Source organism: Hemitrygon akajei, chromosome 11, assembly GCF_048418815.1.
Source record: "Hemitrygon akajei chromosome 11, sHemAka1.3, whole genome shotgun sequence".
Taxonomy (NCBI): domain Eukaryota; kingdom Metazoa; phylum Chordata; class Chondrichthyes; order Myliobatiformes; family Dasyatidae; genus Hemitrygon; species Hemitrygon akajei.
Genome location: NC_133134.1, coordinates 105,956,069 through 105,974,469, shown reverse-complemented (window position 1 = coordinate 105,974,469; position 18,401 = coordinate 105,956,069). Strand labels below are relative to the sequence as shown.

Below are 18,401 nucleotides of genomic sequence, written 5' to 3'. Positions count from 1 at the left end.
GAAACTCATTGGGCCGAGCAACATCTGTGGAGGGAAATGGAATTCGATTTTCTGGGTCAAGGTCCTTCATCTGGACTCCCCCAGCCAATCTCGCATGCTGCATGACCCATTGAGTTCCTTCAGCTCTTTGGCTTTTCATTCAGATGTCCAGCATCTGCAGTATCTTTTGTCTTAGTTATTCATGATATTTGAGTAACAACTGGTTTTGGTCTGACTAAGTTTTCCACCATAACACTGACACCTTCCTCTTTCCACAGATGCAATTTGACATACTCAGTACTTCCAACAATTTCAGATTTCCAGTATCTGCATGTTTTGAATTTCTTGTTATTTAGCTTCTTTTATCTGACAGCACCTGTAACCTGGGTTCATTCCTGACCTCAGTTACTGTGGGTGTGGCATTTCCACATGCTCTCTATGGGGGGTTTCCTCTGCTTATTCCAGTTTCCCACATGTCCTAAAAATGTGCTGGTCAGTAAGTTAATTTTCCCCTGTAGATTGCCCTGGGTGATAGAATCCGGAAAGAGTCAAAGAGAGTAGAACGAGGTTTTAGGAAATGGTTGGTTGAGGATGGTACAGACTAGATGGACAGAAGGGCCTGTTTCCATGTGAATGACTATGACTATAATGAGACTAGCTTACTCGACTGCAAACTAATAAATAAACTATCAATAACAAACTAATAAAGTACCATGCAAAGGTCTTGATAATTTTCTTGCACAATGCTGTAATGCATTCATATTCTAAATAGGTAGCTGTCTCCGGTCAAATGCTGCAGCAGAAACTTTAAACAAACATGTTAAAGATTTGTGAACATGACTCTTCCCATACATCAGCACATAAATACAGGTGGAGATTTGGGTAGAGACATGGGCTGTTCTGCTCCTGGTGCCTTTTCTGCTGTTCAATCAGAATGGCTGATCTTTTACCTCGGAGCTATATTGTTGTTTCAGTCCCTGTGTTTCCTTACTGTTAACAAATCTACTGAGAAGAGTTTAGACTCAGTCTGATGGCTTTTTCCTCATAAGTCATATCCAAAGCTCAATCTAGTCAACATGCCCTGCACACCCTCCACTGTCAGTACATCCTCCTTTGGAGAGGAAGAGCAGGCGGTCACTGTAATACAAAGATATAAGAAACAAAGGTTTGTGTTGGCAATAACTGATGTCTCTATGATGAGGATGGACTAACCTGAATTTACAAACAAGGTTGACAAGTGAGATTATTCTCAAAAGACAGGCTTACTACATCATGGTTATATGCATTCAGATGTTGCAATAACCTTCTCAAGGAGTGAGTGTTGAATTAGTCTTCATTTCCTTTCCAATGTCGTGAGACTGTAGATTTAATATTATGCTTTGCTGTGAATTACAATTTCAGGCAAGTTGCTTATTCAGCAACCGAAACAGCAGAAGCAGTTTTGGCGCATTGTTACGTGTGACCGGAGGATCAAGTTGTACCTTTGATATCCCAGAGGGTGAAGTGGCGACTGTCGGCCGCCTCTGGAGCCAGCGTGAAGTAAAAGTGATGCCCGCCCTGTGGCTCGTCTTTATCCACCACACTGACCGTGTGCACCAGCTGCAAGGGAGAACACAACTGTCAACCGGAGAGCAGCAACTCTTCTGGAGTAACTCTGCATCTGTCTATGGACCATAAACCAAGTGCTGAATGAGAGTGCTGTCTGCATAGTCAAGTGCTGGTTTTCCAGTGTATCAGCAACACTAATTATTGTTCTACATTGGGCATGTGACATTAAACCTCTATCAGTGTTGTAAGAAACAATTATCAAAACACCACCAAAGGAAGGGGTGGAGCGAAGTAACGATGGCACTAAACAGCGACTCCTTTGCTTGCATCTTCAGAAACAGCTCTATTTCTATCTTTGATATCTCTTTCTTACCTTTTCCTGATCTGGAGACACACTCTGACTTTGGTTCTTTGCGGGAGTGGGACCTGCTCTTATGGCCTCACGACTGGCCATTTTCTGACACCCCAAGGATACGGCCTGGAAGACTAGTGCACCTTCAAGGTGCCGGATTTTCATGGCTCTGCGGATGTGCTGATTCTAGGCTGGTGGCTCTGATTGAAGCATCGTGGGAGAACACAGAACTTCAGGAGCAGCGAGTTAGCTGCCGGGGGTTTACGTTGTGAAATGCGGTCACCTCTTTTTCCCTTATTAGGGAGAGAGAGAGCCTGTGGTATGTCAGATTACCAGGTGAACGAGTAGTCTTCGGGGTACTACAAGTCTGCGTCTTTATTGGTGCTTGCTGCACGCTTGAGTACCCAGTGGAGGGCACTGATGTTTATTTGCTGGTGAGGATCAGTGGGGGGGGGGGGTGGGGGTCCATTGCCTTGCTGCCACTTGTGCATGGGAGGGGGGAGCTGGGGGGCACTTTGGGTTCTAACGTTTAACTGTCATTCATTCTTTGGGGCATTCCTCTGTTTTTGTGGATGTATGTGAAGAAAAAGAAATTCAAGATATATATTGTATACATTTCCCTTACATTAAATGTACCTACTGAACCTATTGAACCTCAATAAATCTGGCTACGATGGACCGATCTAAAAACTTTTTCTAACCTCATTATCAATAACAGCTTGAGCTTGAGTGTAGAATCTATAAGTTTGTCAGATGTTCCTTCATTGGGCAGCCTTGTGCCAGTTTGACACAAGGTTATAAGAAAGAGAACAGCATCTTGATATTGGGTCCTTCTGACGTGCTCTAGCATCCACCATAGCTGAACCTCCATCTCAATACCATTCTGCTTTGATGTATTATGTGTCCAGAAATTTACCTCCTTCTTCAGTGATTTGGAATCTGCCCCACCTTCTGAGTGAAGACATTTCTTCTTGCCTCAGTCCTAAAGAGTCATAGGGTAATTGAAAGGTGCAGTTGGGAAACAGGTCCTTCAGCTAGCTGGGTCCACATCATCATTCACCATCCACTTACTCTCATCCTGCCTTCATCCCACCTTTCTAACTGTCTATATTCTCCAGAACCACTCCAGATTCTACCTGTCTCCAACCCAGTAGGGACAATTTACAGTGCCCAGTTAACTTACTAACCAACTTAACTGGGGATTGGAAGTAAGCTGACGCACCTGAAGAAAAGTCACAAGGAGAATGCGACCACCCTCAGACTCACGCTCAGACCTGGATCCCTGGATCTGTGAGGCTGCAACACTGCATCATGCACCTTCTTGCCCTGTGAAGCTGAGATGGTAGCCCTTCACTCAACATGCTCACCCTCCGCACTCAGGCATGGGAAACATCCCCCTCCCCCCAGTCTGTCAATCCCTGTGAGACTATGTATAAGTTTTAAAGGAATCTCCTCTGAAATCTTGAGAAAAATGCACAGTTGACCCAATCTCTTTTCATGCTGCAATCCCGACTTGCCAAGAATCACTGGTAAACCTTCACTACAGCAAGTGTATCCTATAAACTATGAGTTATAGAAGCAGAAATAGGTAATTCAACCCTTCAAGGCTGCTCCACCATTCAATCATGGATAATCAATTTTTCAATCCCATTTTCCAACCTTCTTCCTGTAACCCTTCACTCCCTTCCAATCAAGAACCTATCAATTCATGCCTGGAGTACACCCAATGACATGGCCTCCACAGACCTCTGTGGACACAAGTTCTATCGACTCTCTGATTGAAATTCCTCTGCATCTCACTTTTCATGGGACTTCCCTTTATTCTGAGGCTGTGTCTTGGGATCCCAGACTCTCCTAGAAATGGAAACATCCTCTTCATGTTCATTCTATGCAGGCCTCTCTGTAACCAGAGGTTTCAGTGAGATCCCACTTGTTCATCTGAACTCCATTGAGTAGAGGCCCAAAGTTGTCAAACACTCCTCATATGTTAAGCCTTTTATCTTTGAGTTCATTAGATATGAACTCAGGAACAAAACCTCTTCTGGACGTTATCCCAGGCCAGCAATCTTCATTAGATAGCAGGCCCAAAGTTGTTCACAGAATTCCAAATACGATCTGAAAAATGCCTTATAAACCCTCATCAGTATATCCTGGCTTTTCTAATCTAGTCCACTTGCCCTTTCTTAAGCAAGGAGTCTTAAAATGCACCCAGCACTGTATGTGTGGTCTCAGCAAAGCTTAGCATAATTGTAGCAAGATATCCTTGCAGTTTAATCAGATCCTTTACTTGTGAGCAGAGAACTGATAGTAGTTCATAAAATTGTGAGAGAGATTAGACAGATTGGGCAAGCTGTATCTTTTCCTCAGGATCAAGTTGTCTAATACCAGAGAGGATGCTTTTAAGGTAAAGATTTTGTATGCAGAGGTGGGTTGGTGCCTGGAATGTACTGCCAGGGGTTGCAGTGAAGACAAATATGATAGAAGATCTTAGGTTGTCACATGAATGTGCAGGAAAAGGATGGATATGGACATTATGTAGGCAGAATTGTTAATTGGGTTGGATATTTGGCTGATAATATAATTAGTTTGACACAAACTGTTGGCTGGAAGGCCTGCTCCTGTACTCTGTGCTCTATGTATGGTCTATGCTCTAATTTGAAAGCTGAAACTAAATCCTCATAAAGGAAGTGAACATGGAGGTGTTAGGAGTTAGGTCTACAGCAAGGTTTAGGCAAGATAAAGAAACAATTGAAATCGTTTCTACTATTTAGAGCAGATGGAATAGATGCCCACTTGCTTAATTATTCATCATAGTGTTTTTTTTCAGTTAGATCCAGTCGTCACCGGGATTGTGAACTTCCCTCACTGTCAGCAGCTCCAGGAACAGGCAGTTTTCCCAGCACTGTAAGTGAGTCACCAATCAGTTCTGGGGAATGGGTCAAAAGCAAGGGATTGTGGACTGCTCCAACAAATGAGCATAGAGCAAAGCTTAGCATAGAGAGTGGGATTGCTGCCCACTCACAGTTCTCAATCTCCATTAGCAAGATCTTACTTGTAACCAATGATAAATATTTAGCAACCAAAGTGGTTAATTGCATTAACAGCAACACTCTTCCAATGAGTACCGGATATCCAACCTATTCCATAGAAATGGAAATATGCAAAACATTTAAAGTTGTCCACTCCTGTGAAAACACTAAGACCATAAGCCTTGAGCAGAAATAGGCCATGCAGCCTATTGAGTCTTCACCGCCATTCCATCATGGCTGATTTATTAACCCGCTCAATCCTATTCTCTCCCCATAACCTTTGACACCCTTACAGATTAAGAAACTATCAGCCTCTGCTTTAAATATACCCAATGACTTAGCCTCCACAGCCATCTGTGGCAATGAATTCTACAGACTCACCAGCTCTGGCTGAAGAAATTCCTCCTCATCTCTGTTCTAAAGGGACGTCCTTCTATTCTGCGGCTGTGCCCTCTAGTCCTAGACTCCCCCACTGTACAAAACATCCTCTTCAAATCCACTTTATCTAGGCTTTCCAATATTCTCCTCTCATTCTTCTAAGCTCCAGTGAGTACAGGTCCAGAGCCATCAAACGTTCCTCATACGTTAACGCTGTTATTCTCGAGGTCATTGTTGGGACCATCCTCTGGACCTTCTCCAATACCAACATATTCTTTCAGAGATAAGGGATCCAAAACTGTTCAAAATAGTCCAAGTGTGGTCTGACCATTGCCTTATAAAACTTCAGCATTACATCCTTACTATTAGATTTTATTTCTCTCAAAATGAATGCTAAGATTACATTTGCCTTTCTTTCCACTGATTCAACCTGTAAGTTATCCTTTAGAAAATCTTGCACTGGGACTCCCAGGTTCGTTTGCACTTCCGATTTCAGAATTTTCTCTCCGTTTAGATAAGAAAATAGTCCACGTATTTATTCCTTCCATCAAAGTGTTTGGTCATGTATAGTCGCCCCTCGGTATCCACGGGGGATTGGTTCCAGGACCCCCTGCAGTTACTAAAATCCACGGATGCTCAAGTCCCTTATATAAAATGGTGTAGTATTTGTATATAACCTACGCACATCCTCTTGTATACTTTAAATCATTTCTAGATTATTTATAATACCTAATACAATGTAAATGCTATGTGAATAGTTGTTATACTGTATTGTTTAGGGAATAATGACAAGAAAAAAGAGTCTGTGCATGTTCGGTACAGACGCAACCATTGTAGCTCTTCTGGGATATGGAAGTATCACTACTAGTGCACCCACAATCTCTTCAACTTCCTCTTTCAAGACCCTTGGAAAGAGTCCTCCACATTCAGGTGACTTATCAACCTTCAGATCTTTCAGCTTCCAAACACCTTCTCCTTAGAAATACAGCTATGTCACTTCTCCAGCATCATTTTTCAGTGTCCGATATCCACTCCTACCTCTCATTTACTCTTCTCTTGGGATCCAGTATCAAACCAATCTACCTGCATATTGCTATCGCCATGACTATTGTAACATTGTCCTTTTCACAAGCCTTTGCTATCTCCCGTTGTAATTTGTACCCAACGTCCTGTCTACTATTCAGAGGCCTGTATATAATGACCATCTGGGTCTTTTTAACCCTTGCTGTATCTTACCTCGACCCACAAGGATTATCTGATCCTATGTCAATTTTTTCTAAGGGCTTAATTTCATTTTTTACCAAAAGAGTCAACCAACCCCTCAGCCTACTTTCCTGTCCTTTTGCTATGATGTGTATCCTTAGATGCTAAGCTTCCAGCTGTGACTTAACTCAGCCACTGTATCATACCTACCAATCTCTAACAGTGCAACAATTCATCTTCCTTATTCTGTATATTGTGTGCATCATACTTGTAAGAGATCTCTCTCTTGTTAACAATTGTTACATTTTAAATAAAATGGCATCTCTTTCTCTTTCATACTCGGTCGTTTCACATGCAGTTTTATAGTTAGCTATCTCATAGAGATGTCAACAGAAGGCTTTGAATTTCCATAGTCAGAAAGATAAACAGGCCAGCATTTGGTGGATATTTACTGTAGACACCAGGACAAACCATTCATTTTGTTTGAATTATTCTTCTAGCTCATCATACCCATGTGATAGTCAATCTGGTATTCCAGAAAACTTCAGTCGGCATAGCAACCTTGGAACTCAAAGCAAGTTGCAATATCATGACACAGTCAAAGGGGTATTACCTTTGGGACCTATTGACTTGCTATTTATTGAAATCAATATTGGTATCTTTGCCTAATGAGGGCAAGCTCTGACTTACATCAACAAATTGAATTTGCATGCTCCGGGAACAGATTTAGCAAATTACATTAACACAGAAATCCAATAAATATTGCATCTGTTACCTGACCCGGTTTGGCATCTTCACAGATAGCAGTTTCGAATGGCATAGAAAGTTCTGGAGCGTTGTCATTGACGTCCAGGATCCTGACACTGAGGGAGGCCTTGCTCACTTGTGCATGGTTTTCTGCAGTAAACACATGATTTTGGAAAGAGTGAATGACTAATTAGATGTTAACAAACAGGAGGAACAATCCAGAGAGAAGACAGCATGCCAAGCCCATACTCACAGCTCCAAGCATCTTATAAAAGATATTATGTTTGGATATGCATGAGAGACTTTTTTTGTGCCAACAGTGTCAGCACTGACTGTGTGCTAGGTTAATCACCTGTGTATAGTCTACTGGAGGTGTTCTCTGGTTGTGGAGGCAATGGTTATATTACACAGCAAATTCACATTACAATTTACATTTATACCTCCTTGATTTCTTTGTCAATTAAACTGAATCCATTTTTTCTGATTCCCACAGATCATCTTATAATAACTAAATTAACTCAAGTAACATCGTACTGTAAAGATGCATAAAAAGAAAAGAACAGAAAGCTCTGGTGCCGAGCTGGACTTCATACATTCCTGGCTATAATTTCATCACTGTATCAACACTGGGATGGCACAGTCACACTGTAGTACAGCTAGCAGAGCCACTGCCTCACAGAGACATTGACCCAGGTTCAATCCTGACCTCAGGTTCTGTCTGTGTGGAGTTTGCATGTTCTCCCTCTGAGTGTGTGGGTTTACTCCAAATGTTCCGGATTCCTCCCACATTCCAAAAATGTGAGGGTTGGTGGCTTAATTGGCTGTTGTAAACTGTTGCTATTGTGCGGATGAGTGTTAGAATCTAGGAGGAGATAATGAAGAAGTGGGGAGAATTAAAAAAAGGTGATCAGTGTAAATGGATAATCAATGCTTGGCATGGACTCAATGGGATGGAGGGCCTGTTTTTTTGCTGCACCTCTCTATCCCCACAGATTGGCCCAGGAACAGGGATCTGGATTATAGCCGAAGTGGCTCACATCATGCTTTGGCAGTTGCAGGGGTACAGAGATGGCAGAAGCAATTCTTGTAATCAGGAGCATACGAGGCACTAAGTTGGTAAACATGGCTCCAATATCTGGGGACTATGAGAGAAAATAAGGAGATAGTTTCACCAATCCAGTGGTTGTTAGGCAAAAGAATTTATCTCTACAAGTCATGTTTCACACATAAATGTATAATTTTCTTGCTTTTTTAGCCAAAGTGAGAAGGGAAATTTGGATTAGCAAATGTAAAAGGAACTCATTACTTCTGCCTTAACACCTTCATTATACAAGGTCGTATAAGGGATCATACACACACACACACACACACACACACACACACACACACACACACACACACACACACACACACACACACACACACACACACACACACACACACACACACACACACACACACACACACACACACACACACACTCATTTGTGGTAGAATTTATAGCTACAAGTCACTAATTTGCATGGGGGATGGGACCCGGAGCAATAGAGCAGTGAAAGAAGTGCATGGAGTAAAGCCAGATCTAACATACAGACAGGCATTGAGGAAAGAGAAGCAGAATAAAGGGTGTAAAGGTAGTAAGGCAGAAGGGCTAAAGTGTATGTACTTCAATGCAAGAAGCATCAGGAACAAAGGTGATGAACTGAGAGCTTGGATACATACATGGAATTATGATGCAGTGGCAATACAGAGACGTGGCTGGCACCAGGGCAGGAATGGATTCTCAATATTACTGGATTTCAGTGCTTTAAAAGGGATAGAGAGGGGGGAAAAAGGGGAGGAGGGGTGGCATTACTGGTCAGGTATACTATTACAGCTACAGAAAGGGTGGGTAATGTAGCAGGATCCTCTTTTGAGTCAGTATGGGTGGAAGTCAGGAACAGGAAGGGAGTATTGGGAGCAGATTGAGAGGCAGATTTTGGAAAGGTGCAAAAATAACAGGGTTGTTATCATGGGTGACTTTAACTTCCCCAATATTGATTGGCTTTGATTGATTGAAAACGTGATTAGTTCCAAGGGTTTAGATTGTTAAGTGTGTCCAGGACGGATTCCTGTCACAGTATGTTGACAGGCCAACTAGGTGGAATGCCATACTAGATCTAGTATTAGGTAACAAACCGGGTCAGGTCACAGAGCTCTCAGTGGGTGAGCATCTGGGAGACAGTGATCACTGCTGCCTGGCCTTTAGCATTATTATAGAAAAGGATAGAATCAGAGAGGATAGGAAAATTTTTAATTGGGGAAGGGCAAATTATGAGTCAAAAGGGCGAGAACTAGTGGGTGTGAATTGGGATGATGTTTTGGCAGGAAAATGTACTATGGACATGTGGTCGATGTTTAAGGATCTCTTGCAAGATGTTAGGGATAAATTTGTCCCGGTGAGGAAGATAAAGAATGGTAGGGTGAAGGAACAATGGGTGACAAGTTAAGTGGAAAATCTAGTCAGGTGGAAGAAGTTAGCATACATGAGGTTTAGAAAGCAAGGATCAGACGAGTCTATTGAGGAATATAGGGTAGCAAGAAAGGAAGGGGCTGAGAAGAGCAAGAAGGGGGCATGAGAAGGCCTTGGCGAGTAGGGTAAGGAAAAACCCCAAGGCATTCTTCAATTACGTGAAGAACAAAAGGATGACAGGAGTGAAGGTAGGACCGATTAGAGATAAAGGTGGGAAGATGTGCCTGGAGGCTGTGGAAGTGAGCGAGGTCCTCAATGAATACTTCTCTTTGGTATTCACTAATGAGAGGGAAATTGATGATAGTAAGGACAATATGAGTGAAGTTGATGTTCTGGAGCATGTTGATATTAAGGGAGAGGAGGTGTTGGAGTTGTTAAAATATATTAGGACGGTTAAGTCCCCGGGGCCTGATGGAATATTCCCCAGACTGCTCCACGAGGCAAGGGAAGAGATTGTTGAGACTCTGGCTAGGATCTTTATGTCCTTGTTGTCCACGGGAATGGTACCGGAGGATTGGAGGGAGGCGAATGTTGTCACCGTGTTCAAAAAAGGTAGTAGGGATAGTCCGGGTAATTATAGACTAGTGAGCCTTATGTCTGTGGTGGGAAAACTGTTGGAAAAGATTCTTACAGATAGGATCTATGGGCATTTAGAGAATCATGGTCTGATCAGGGACAGTCAGCATGGCTTTGTGAAGGGCAGATCGTGTCTAACAAGCCTGATAGAGTTTTTTGAGGAGGTGACCAGGCATATAGATGAGGGTAGTGCAGTGGATGTGATCTACATGGATTTTAGTAAAGCATTTGTCAAGGTTCCAAATGGTAGGCTTATTCAGAAAGTCAGAAGGCATGGGATCCAGGGAAGTTTGGCCAGGTGGATTCAGAATTGGCTTGCCTGCAGAAGGCAGAAGGTCATAGTGGAGGGAGTACATTCAGATTGGAGGGTTGTGACTAGTGGTGTCCCACAAGGATCAGTTCTGGGACCTCTACTTTTTGTGATTTTTATTAACGACCTGGATGTGGGGGTAGAAGGGTGGGTTGGCAAGTTTGCAGACGACACAAATGTTGGTGGTGTTGTAGATAGTGTAGAAGATTGTTGAAGATTGCAGAGAGACATTGATAGGATGCAGAAGTGGGCTGAGAAGTGGCAGATGGAGTTCAACCCAGAGAAATGTGAGGTGGTACATTTTGGAAGGAAAAACTCCAAGGCAGAGTACAATGTAAATGGCAGGATACTTGGTAGTGTGGAGGAGCAGAGGGATCTGGGGGTACATGTCCACAGATCCCCGACAGTTGCCTCACAGGTAGATAGGGTAGTTAAGAAAGCTTATGGGGTGTTAGCTTTCATAAGTCGAAGGATAGAGTTTAAGAGACGCGATGTAATGATGCAGCTCTATAAAACTCTGGTTAGGCCACACTTGGAGTACTGTGTCCAGTTCTGGTCACCTCAGTATAGGAAGGATGTGGAAGCATTGGAAAGGGTACAGAGGAGATATATCAGGATGCTGCCTGGTTTAGAGAGTATGGATTATGATCTGAGATTAAGGGAGCTAGGGCTTTACTCTTTGGAGAGAAGGATGATGAGAGGAGACATGATAGAGGTGTGCAAGATATTAAGAGGAATAGATAGAGAGGATAGCCAGCGCCTCTTCCCCAGGGCACCACTGCTCAGTACAAGAGGACATGGCTTTAAGGTAAGGGATGGGAAGTTCAAGAGGGATATTAGAGGAAGTTTTTTCACTCCGAGAGTGGTTGGTGTGTGGAATGCACTGCCTGAGTCAGTGGTGGAGGCAGATGCACTAGTGAAGTTTAAGAGACTACTAGACAGGTACATGGAGGAATTTAAGGTGGGGGGTTATATGGGAGGCAGGGTTTGAGGGTCAGCACAACATTGTGGGCCGAAGGGCCTGTAATGTGCTGTACGATTCTATGTTCTATGTTCTATGTCTCAAGATACAGGTTTGTCTGAGGTAAAACCTCCTTGTTCAGAGGAGCATTCTTACTGGAAATCTTGCACAAACAGAAACTTCTCTGAGGCAGATTACTGACAACCAAGGGAATGAGAGGTTATTCTGTGGGAATGTGTGAAGGATATGATAAAATCAACCATAATCTTCAGGTCCACTGAGCCATGCTGTCTTGCACTTTTCAAAGTCATGCAGCATTTCATGTTGAAGTGGTAGCAGAGGAGGTATGGGTTGTCCCTATTGATGCTGAGGAAATTGAATATGATGGAGATCAGAGGTTTAATAATAAGGGTTCCTCTGACTGCTTCTGAGTGGCTGATGAATGAGGCTTAAAGAAGATGGACATTTGAAAAGATACAATGGACATTTGTACAGCTCCTCTTTAAATGATAAAATCCTTGCTGCAAAGCATGTCAATCCCCATCATTTAGTGCTGCTCTCCACTTTTGAAGGAGGCCATCACTTTCTAAATGCCTGGAAGTGTCTCTATGTTGTAAGCTGGTTTGCTGCAGGTGGTGTTGTTGATAGATTCTCATTGCTTCTCGCCACCATCGTTGCTCCAATGCTAACAGATCCTCCTCCCTATTAGATTCCAGTCAAACATCCAGTTCCTCTTGCACTGCATCGTCAACCCTAGTCTCATATGCATGTCTTTACACAGGCCGTGCAAATTTTATTATTAAGGGAAGGTTTGTTTGTTTTAGGCTGTTGACTGGATAGTCATTGTGCACAGTCTGGCCACCATCCTCTCTCTATACCATTTATTTTTGAGTTGCCCAGGTATCGTTAATGATAAATGTTCCTCCTTTGCTTCCCTTACTAATAAAATTTGCATGGCCATGATGATACCACTGTAGTGGGCTGCATTTCAAAAATGATGAGTTGGAGTAAAGAAAAAAGATAGAGAGCCCAGTGATGTGGTATCAGGTCAAAAATCTTTCCTTCGATGTCAACAAAACAAAGAGCTGCTTATGGACTTCAGAAAAGGGGGAGGGTAGTGTGGGTGGTGTAGATGGTCAACAATGTTGAGGTTGAGTGGGTTGAGAGCTTCAAGTTCCCAGGAGTGAACATCACTGCTAGCCTTTCTGGTCCAACTACACTGATATCACGACAAAGAAAGCTCACCAATGCATCTACTTCCTCAGGAGGCAAAAGAAATTTGGCATATCCCTGTTGACCCTTACCAATGTGCCATAGAAAATATTCTCTCTGGATGCATAAATGCTTGGCTTGTGACGGTGAGACGCTGCAGAGAGTTGTGGACACAGCACAGGAACCAGCCTCCCCTCCGTGCAGCTTGTCTACTTTTCTCGCTGCCTCAGTAAAGCAGCCAGTATAATAAAAGGACCCACTCACCATGAACATTCTCTTATATCCCCTCTCCCACTGGGCCTGAAATCGCATATCACCAGCTTCAAAGACGGCCCCTATCCCTCCACTTTCAGGCTCTTTAATGTATCTCTTGGATGATAAAATGGACTCTTGGCCTCACAATCCACCGGGTTATGATTTTGCACTTTATCGGTTTCCATCACTGCAATTTTCTGGGAACTTTTACACTTTATCCTGCATCACTCTTGTTTTGCCTTATTCTATCTCAATATACTGTGTAGTGTTTTGATCTGTACAGGCAGTATGTAAGACAAGCTTTTCACTGTAAATTGGTACACATGACACTAATAAACCAATTCCAATACCAGTTTGGGCTTGGCAAGTCCCACATTTACAGGTGACGGAGGCACAGTGCAATGGTAGAGGGGCTAGTAATAGACTTTAAAGAGATAAAGTTAAAAGAGACTGCAGATGCTGAGGTCTAGAACAAAAAAGAGAGAATACTGGAATAGCTCCATAAGTGTTTGTCTCCACATATGATGCTCGATCCTTTGAACTCTTCCAGTGTTCTCTTTCTTTTTCAATGCGATAACAACGTTCTGGTGAAATAGGTGGTTCAGTGGCTGGTAGACGTAAGGGCATGGAAAGGAAAAGTGTTACATTTTGATGAGAAGAAACTAAAGGAGATAGACGGGAAGGTTTGGGGTATCAGAACACAGTTCATTGAGAGTATTAGAACAGTTGGAAACATTAAAAAAAGACAGACATAATTTATGACTTTAGCAAGACAGGCAACAACGAAGAAAATAGAAAAATACAAAGTTGCCATCTTTGGTTTTGTCAATAGAAGCTTAAAGGCATGCAAAGTGTTTATAAACACAGATCGGTCTCGACTGGAATATGCTGCCCAACTCGGAGCACCATACTTGAGGAAAGATGGGAAGGCTTGGGTGATGGTGCAGGACAGAAGTATCTAAATAATTCCATGTATAAGTGGCCTTGGATCTGTCAACTTGAGAAAGTTGAGAAGGAGATTGTGAAGAAATCTAAAGGAGAAATTTAAAACTTATTAAGTCCTAGTCAGAATGGTCAAAGAAAAGTCATTCCCATTGTTAGAGTGCTTAAGAATCAGGGGCATAGAGTCATAGAAGCATCGAACACTACAGCACAGAAATTGGCCCTGTGGACCATTTTGTCCATCCTAAACCATTAATTGTTTCCTAGTCCAATTGACCTGCACCCAGACCATAGCCCTTGATATCCTTCCCATCCAAGTACCTATCTAAATGTTCCTTAAGTGTTGAGATTGAACTTGTGTCCACCATTTCTTTTGGAAGCTCATTCCACACACTCACCCACCCTTTGAGTGTTTCTGTTAAATGTTTCCCCTTTCAAACATAACCTATGACTTCTAGTTCTAGTTTCACCAAACCCACTTGCATTTATCTTATCCATACCCCTCATAATTTCTATAGCTCTGTAAGATCTTCCCTTATTCTCCTATGCTCCAGGGAATAAAGTCCTAACCTATTCAACCTCTCCCTATAACTCGGATCCTAAAGTCCAACAACATCCTTGTAAATTTTCTCTGCATGCTTTCAATCTTATTTACATCTTTCCTGAAGGTGGGTGACCTTAACTGCACACACAATACTCCAAATTATGCCTCAACAATGTCTTATACAATTTCATCACAACATCCCAACTCTTGTACTTGATGTATTGATTTATGAAGGCCAATGTACCAAGAGCTTTCTTTACAACCCTATCTACCTATGACACAACTTTAAAGGAATTATGGATTTCTACGACACTCCTCACATACCCTGGTTGGTCTTCCCAAAGTGCAACAGCTCACACTTGTCTGTATTAAATTCCATCTGATACTTTTCCAACTGGTCCAGATCTCACTGTAAGCTTTGATAGTCCTCTTTGTTGTCCACTACAACCCCCAATCTTGGTGTCATCCGATTTTCCTTATTATCATCCAGATCATTGACATAGATAACAAACTACAACGGATCCAGAACAATCCCTGTGGGACTCCAGTAATCACAGGCCTCCAATTGGAGAGGCACCCATGTGCTACCACTCTCAGGCTTCTCCCGCAAATAAATACATAATCCAATTTACTAGCTCATCTTGAATGCCAAGTGACTGAACTTTCTTGATGAACCTGCCACATCAAAGGCCTTGCTAAAGTCATGTGGACAAGATCCACTGCCTTGTCTTCATCAACTTTCCTGATAAATTCCTCAAAAAGCTTTGTAAGGTTGGTTGGACATGAATGTAACATGCACAAGTCTATGTTGACTATCCTTAATCAGTCCGGGTCTATTCAAATACTTATATATCTGTCCCTTAGAACACCTTCCAATAACTTTTCCACTACTGATAACAGGCTCACCGGCCTATAATTTCCTGGCTTATTCTTAGAGCCTTTTTGGTACAACAGGGCAACATTAGCTATCATCCAATCCTCTGGCACATCATCTGTAGTTAAGGATGTTTTACAACTCTCTGCTAGGGCCCTTGCAATTTCTGCACTAGCCTCCCACAGGGCCCGAGGCAACACCTTGTTATGTACTGGTGTTTTATCCACCCTAATTTGCCTTAAAACAGCAAACTCAAATTAAAATCAAATCACATTTAATTATCATTCAAAACCATTCATGGATACCATTGAATGACACAGCATTCCTCTAGGGCCAAGGGGCATAACATGCATTCAGAAGAGTGAAAGAGAAATAAAAACACACATCGTTATGAAAGGAAGCACATGTATAGTCCAAGTCCCTGAGCGACATGCAGATTGGTGAACATGGACGCCGTGCTACACCACCTCCAGAGTCTTCTCACCTGGACGGCAGGAGCAGGCAAGCCCATGACTTGAGGCCTAGTCGTCGCTACAACTGAGGCCATGTCACTGCCTCATCTCCTGACTCACCACCAAACAAGGGAAACTGGCCTGCAGCACCTTACAATATCAATGTCCAACAGAGACATTGCGATCACAAGAGAAATGCCCAGTCACTCATGGTTATTTTGTACGCTGCCTTCGCGCAACAACTGTGCTGCCTCCGAGCAGGCAGCAGCACAGTCTGCACACAGGTCCACTCCTCCAAACTGTCTCCCACCCGACCTCCAGCATCTCCTTCTTCAGCCTGTCCACCAGCTTCTCCTTCTCCGACCCAAGCGCTGACTTCTCCTCTCTGACTCCTCCATCGACTCCTTCAAAACCCCGGCCGGATGCTCCAAACAGCAAATAGATCACTGATATAGTAGATCTGCTGTACCTGTTATCCTTGGGGTTCAGTATAGTTTTACATTAATAAAAACACACATTTTGAAAAGAAAAGTGCAGCTTTGGTTGGCCCCAGAGAGGTTTCTCCTCCTCTTCCTCCTCGTCTGAAATTTGTGTGGGATCCATAACCTCTCTGCTACTTAACCTCACTTCTGTCCATCTCCCGAGTAAATACACTTGGAAAAAGCCATTTGAGATCTCCCCTATTTTGTTCAGTTCCATCCCTCTGATCTGCCAAGGGACCAGTTTTGTCTCTTGCTATCCTTTTGCTCTTCAATGGAATAAAACTGAATTACTAAAGAACCAAACTTGAGGGCAATATTTTTTTTATGTCGTGAGTGTTCAGAGTCTAAAGGGCATTGCCAGAAATTGTAAGATTGTAATTTCAGACTTGAAAGGAAGTTGGGAACCTAGCTGAAAGGGAAGAACCTGCAGGACTTTGGGGAGAGGTACATCCATAGAGCAAAAACAGGCCTGATGGACCAAATGGCTCCATTCATGATGTAGCCATTCTGTGAATCTTGGCAGAATCTCTTTCTCCACAGATCTGCTGAGTATTGCCGCAATTATCTGTTTCCGTTTTATTTTACAGAGCCAAATATATATAATCCATTGTATTTCTTGCAAGGCTGTGTTGTTTTGTGTCAATAAAAACTCGGTTACAAGAAGTAGCGCAGATGAATCTACTGCCGAAGGAATTACTGCACCATAAAAGACCAGGGTCTCCCTAGTTTGCCATCTACAATGATAATGAAGTCTTTTCACTCAACCTCCAGCAAATAGTCCCAACAGACCAGGTGTGTGTTAAGGAACGCCCCCAGCCATGTAGAATGTTGTGAACAATAAACCACAAATTGCCTTTCTCCTCCCGAGTATGCATGCTTATCACATGCCACTTTCCAAGCTGCTCACAAATTGTATCTCAAAATGGTTCTTATCCTGCACGCAATCTAATTTACAATTGAATGAATCAATACTAACTGCTTCCAGCAGCCTCTCCCTGGGAACAGGAAGCTAATTCTTAACATTTAACTCTTATGAACAGAAATCCTGTTGTAGCTGCATTACAGTTGTATTTAAAGTAAAAAACAAAAATGTTAGAAAAGCTCACCGCATCAGAAAAAAATCTGTGGGAACAGAAACCATTCGCATTTCCTGTGGAAGGTGCAAAAGTCCTTGACCTGAAACATTAACTGTTTCTTCTCCCACAGTTACTCCCTGAGGTGATAAGTGATTCCAGCATTTTTATTTCAGTTTTCTTTGATTTTCATTTTAGATTTTGTTTTTTACCTTCCTTCAAGCGTAAACTGAGTCCTCTGGGTCTCCTGTTCGGAGAAGGTGAAAGAAACTAACCAAATAACCATACTAGCTCTGAATTCTGAGCATTACAAAATGAAAATAATCCCAATACTAGAAATCCAAAATAATGTAAGGAGAATGCTGTAAAATCAGCAAGTCAGGTAATGGCTATGGAGATAGATGACAATGGATGCTGTCTGAATAGGCTTTAGCAAGGCCTTTGACCAGATCCCTTATGAAAGGCAAGTCTATATGTTTAGATTACAAGGGATCCATTCGGAGAGAGCAGATGGGATTCATAATTATCTCCGTGATAGGAAGCAGAGGGTGATGGTTGATGCTGTTTTTTTGACTGAAGGACTGTGTCCAATTGTGTGCCACAGAAGTTGGTGCTAGGATCTTTGTTGTTTGCAATTCACATGAGCAAGTTGGATGTGAATATATAAGGAATCGCCGGCAAATTTGTGGATGATACAAAAATAGGTGGTGGTGTAGATAGTGTAGAATATTATGAAAAATTACAAGGCAACCTTGATCAGCTAAGCATATGGATTGAGGATTGAAAAATGACTTCCAATCCAGTTAAGTGTGAGGTAATTGCATTTTGGCAGATTATGCCGGAATAGGACCCACATAATAAATGGTAGCTTTCTGTGGACTGTTATGGGACACTATGAGTGCAAGGTCGAGTGGATATTTGACATAGAAACATAGAAAACCTACAGCACAATACAGGCTCTTCAGCCCACAA

At 42.5% G+C, this 18,401-nt stretch overlaps 1 protein-coding gene across 1 annotated transcript in view; it reads right to left on the bottom strand.

The window, feature by feature from the left end:
• LOC140735884 (cadherin-22-like) overlaps positions 1-18,401 on the bottom strand; it is a 1,045,938-nt gene that overhangs the window by 124,441 nt on the left and 903,096 nt on the right. The window contains exons 9-10 of the mRNA XM_073061457.1: positions 7,265-7,386; positions 1,461-1,578 (exon numbers count right to left, since the gene is read on the bottom strand). Of these exons, the coding sequence (XP_072917558.1) occupies positions 1,461-1,578; positions 7,265-7,386 (240 nt within the window). The remainder of the gene's footprint in view (positions 1-1,460; positions 1,579-7,264; positions 7,387-18,401) is intronic.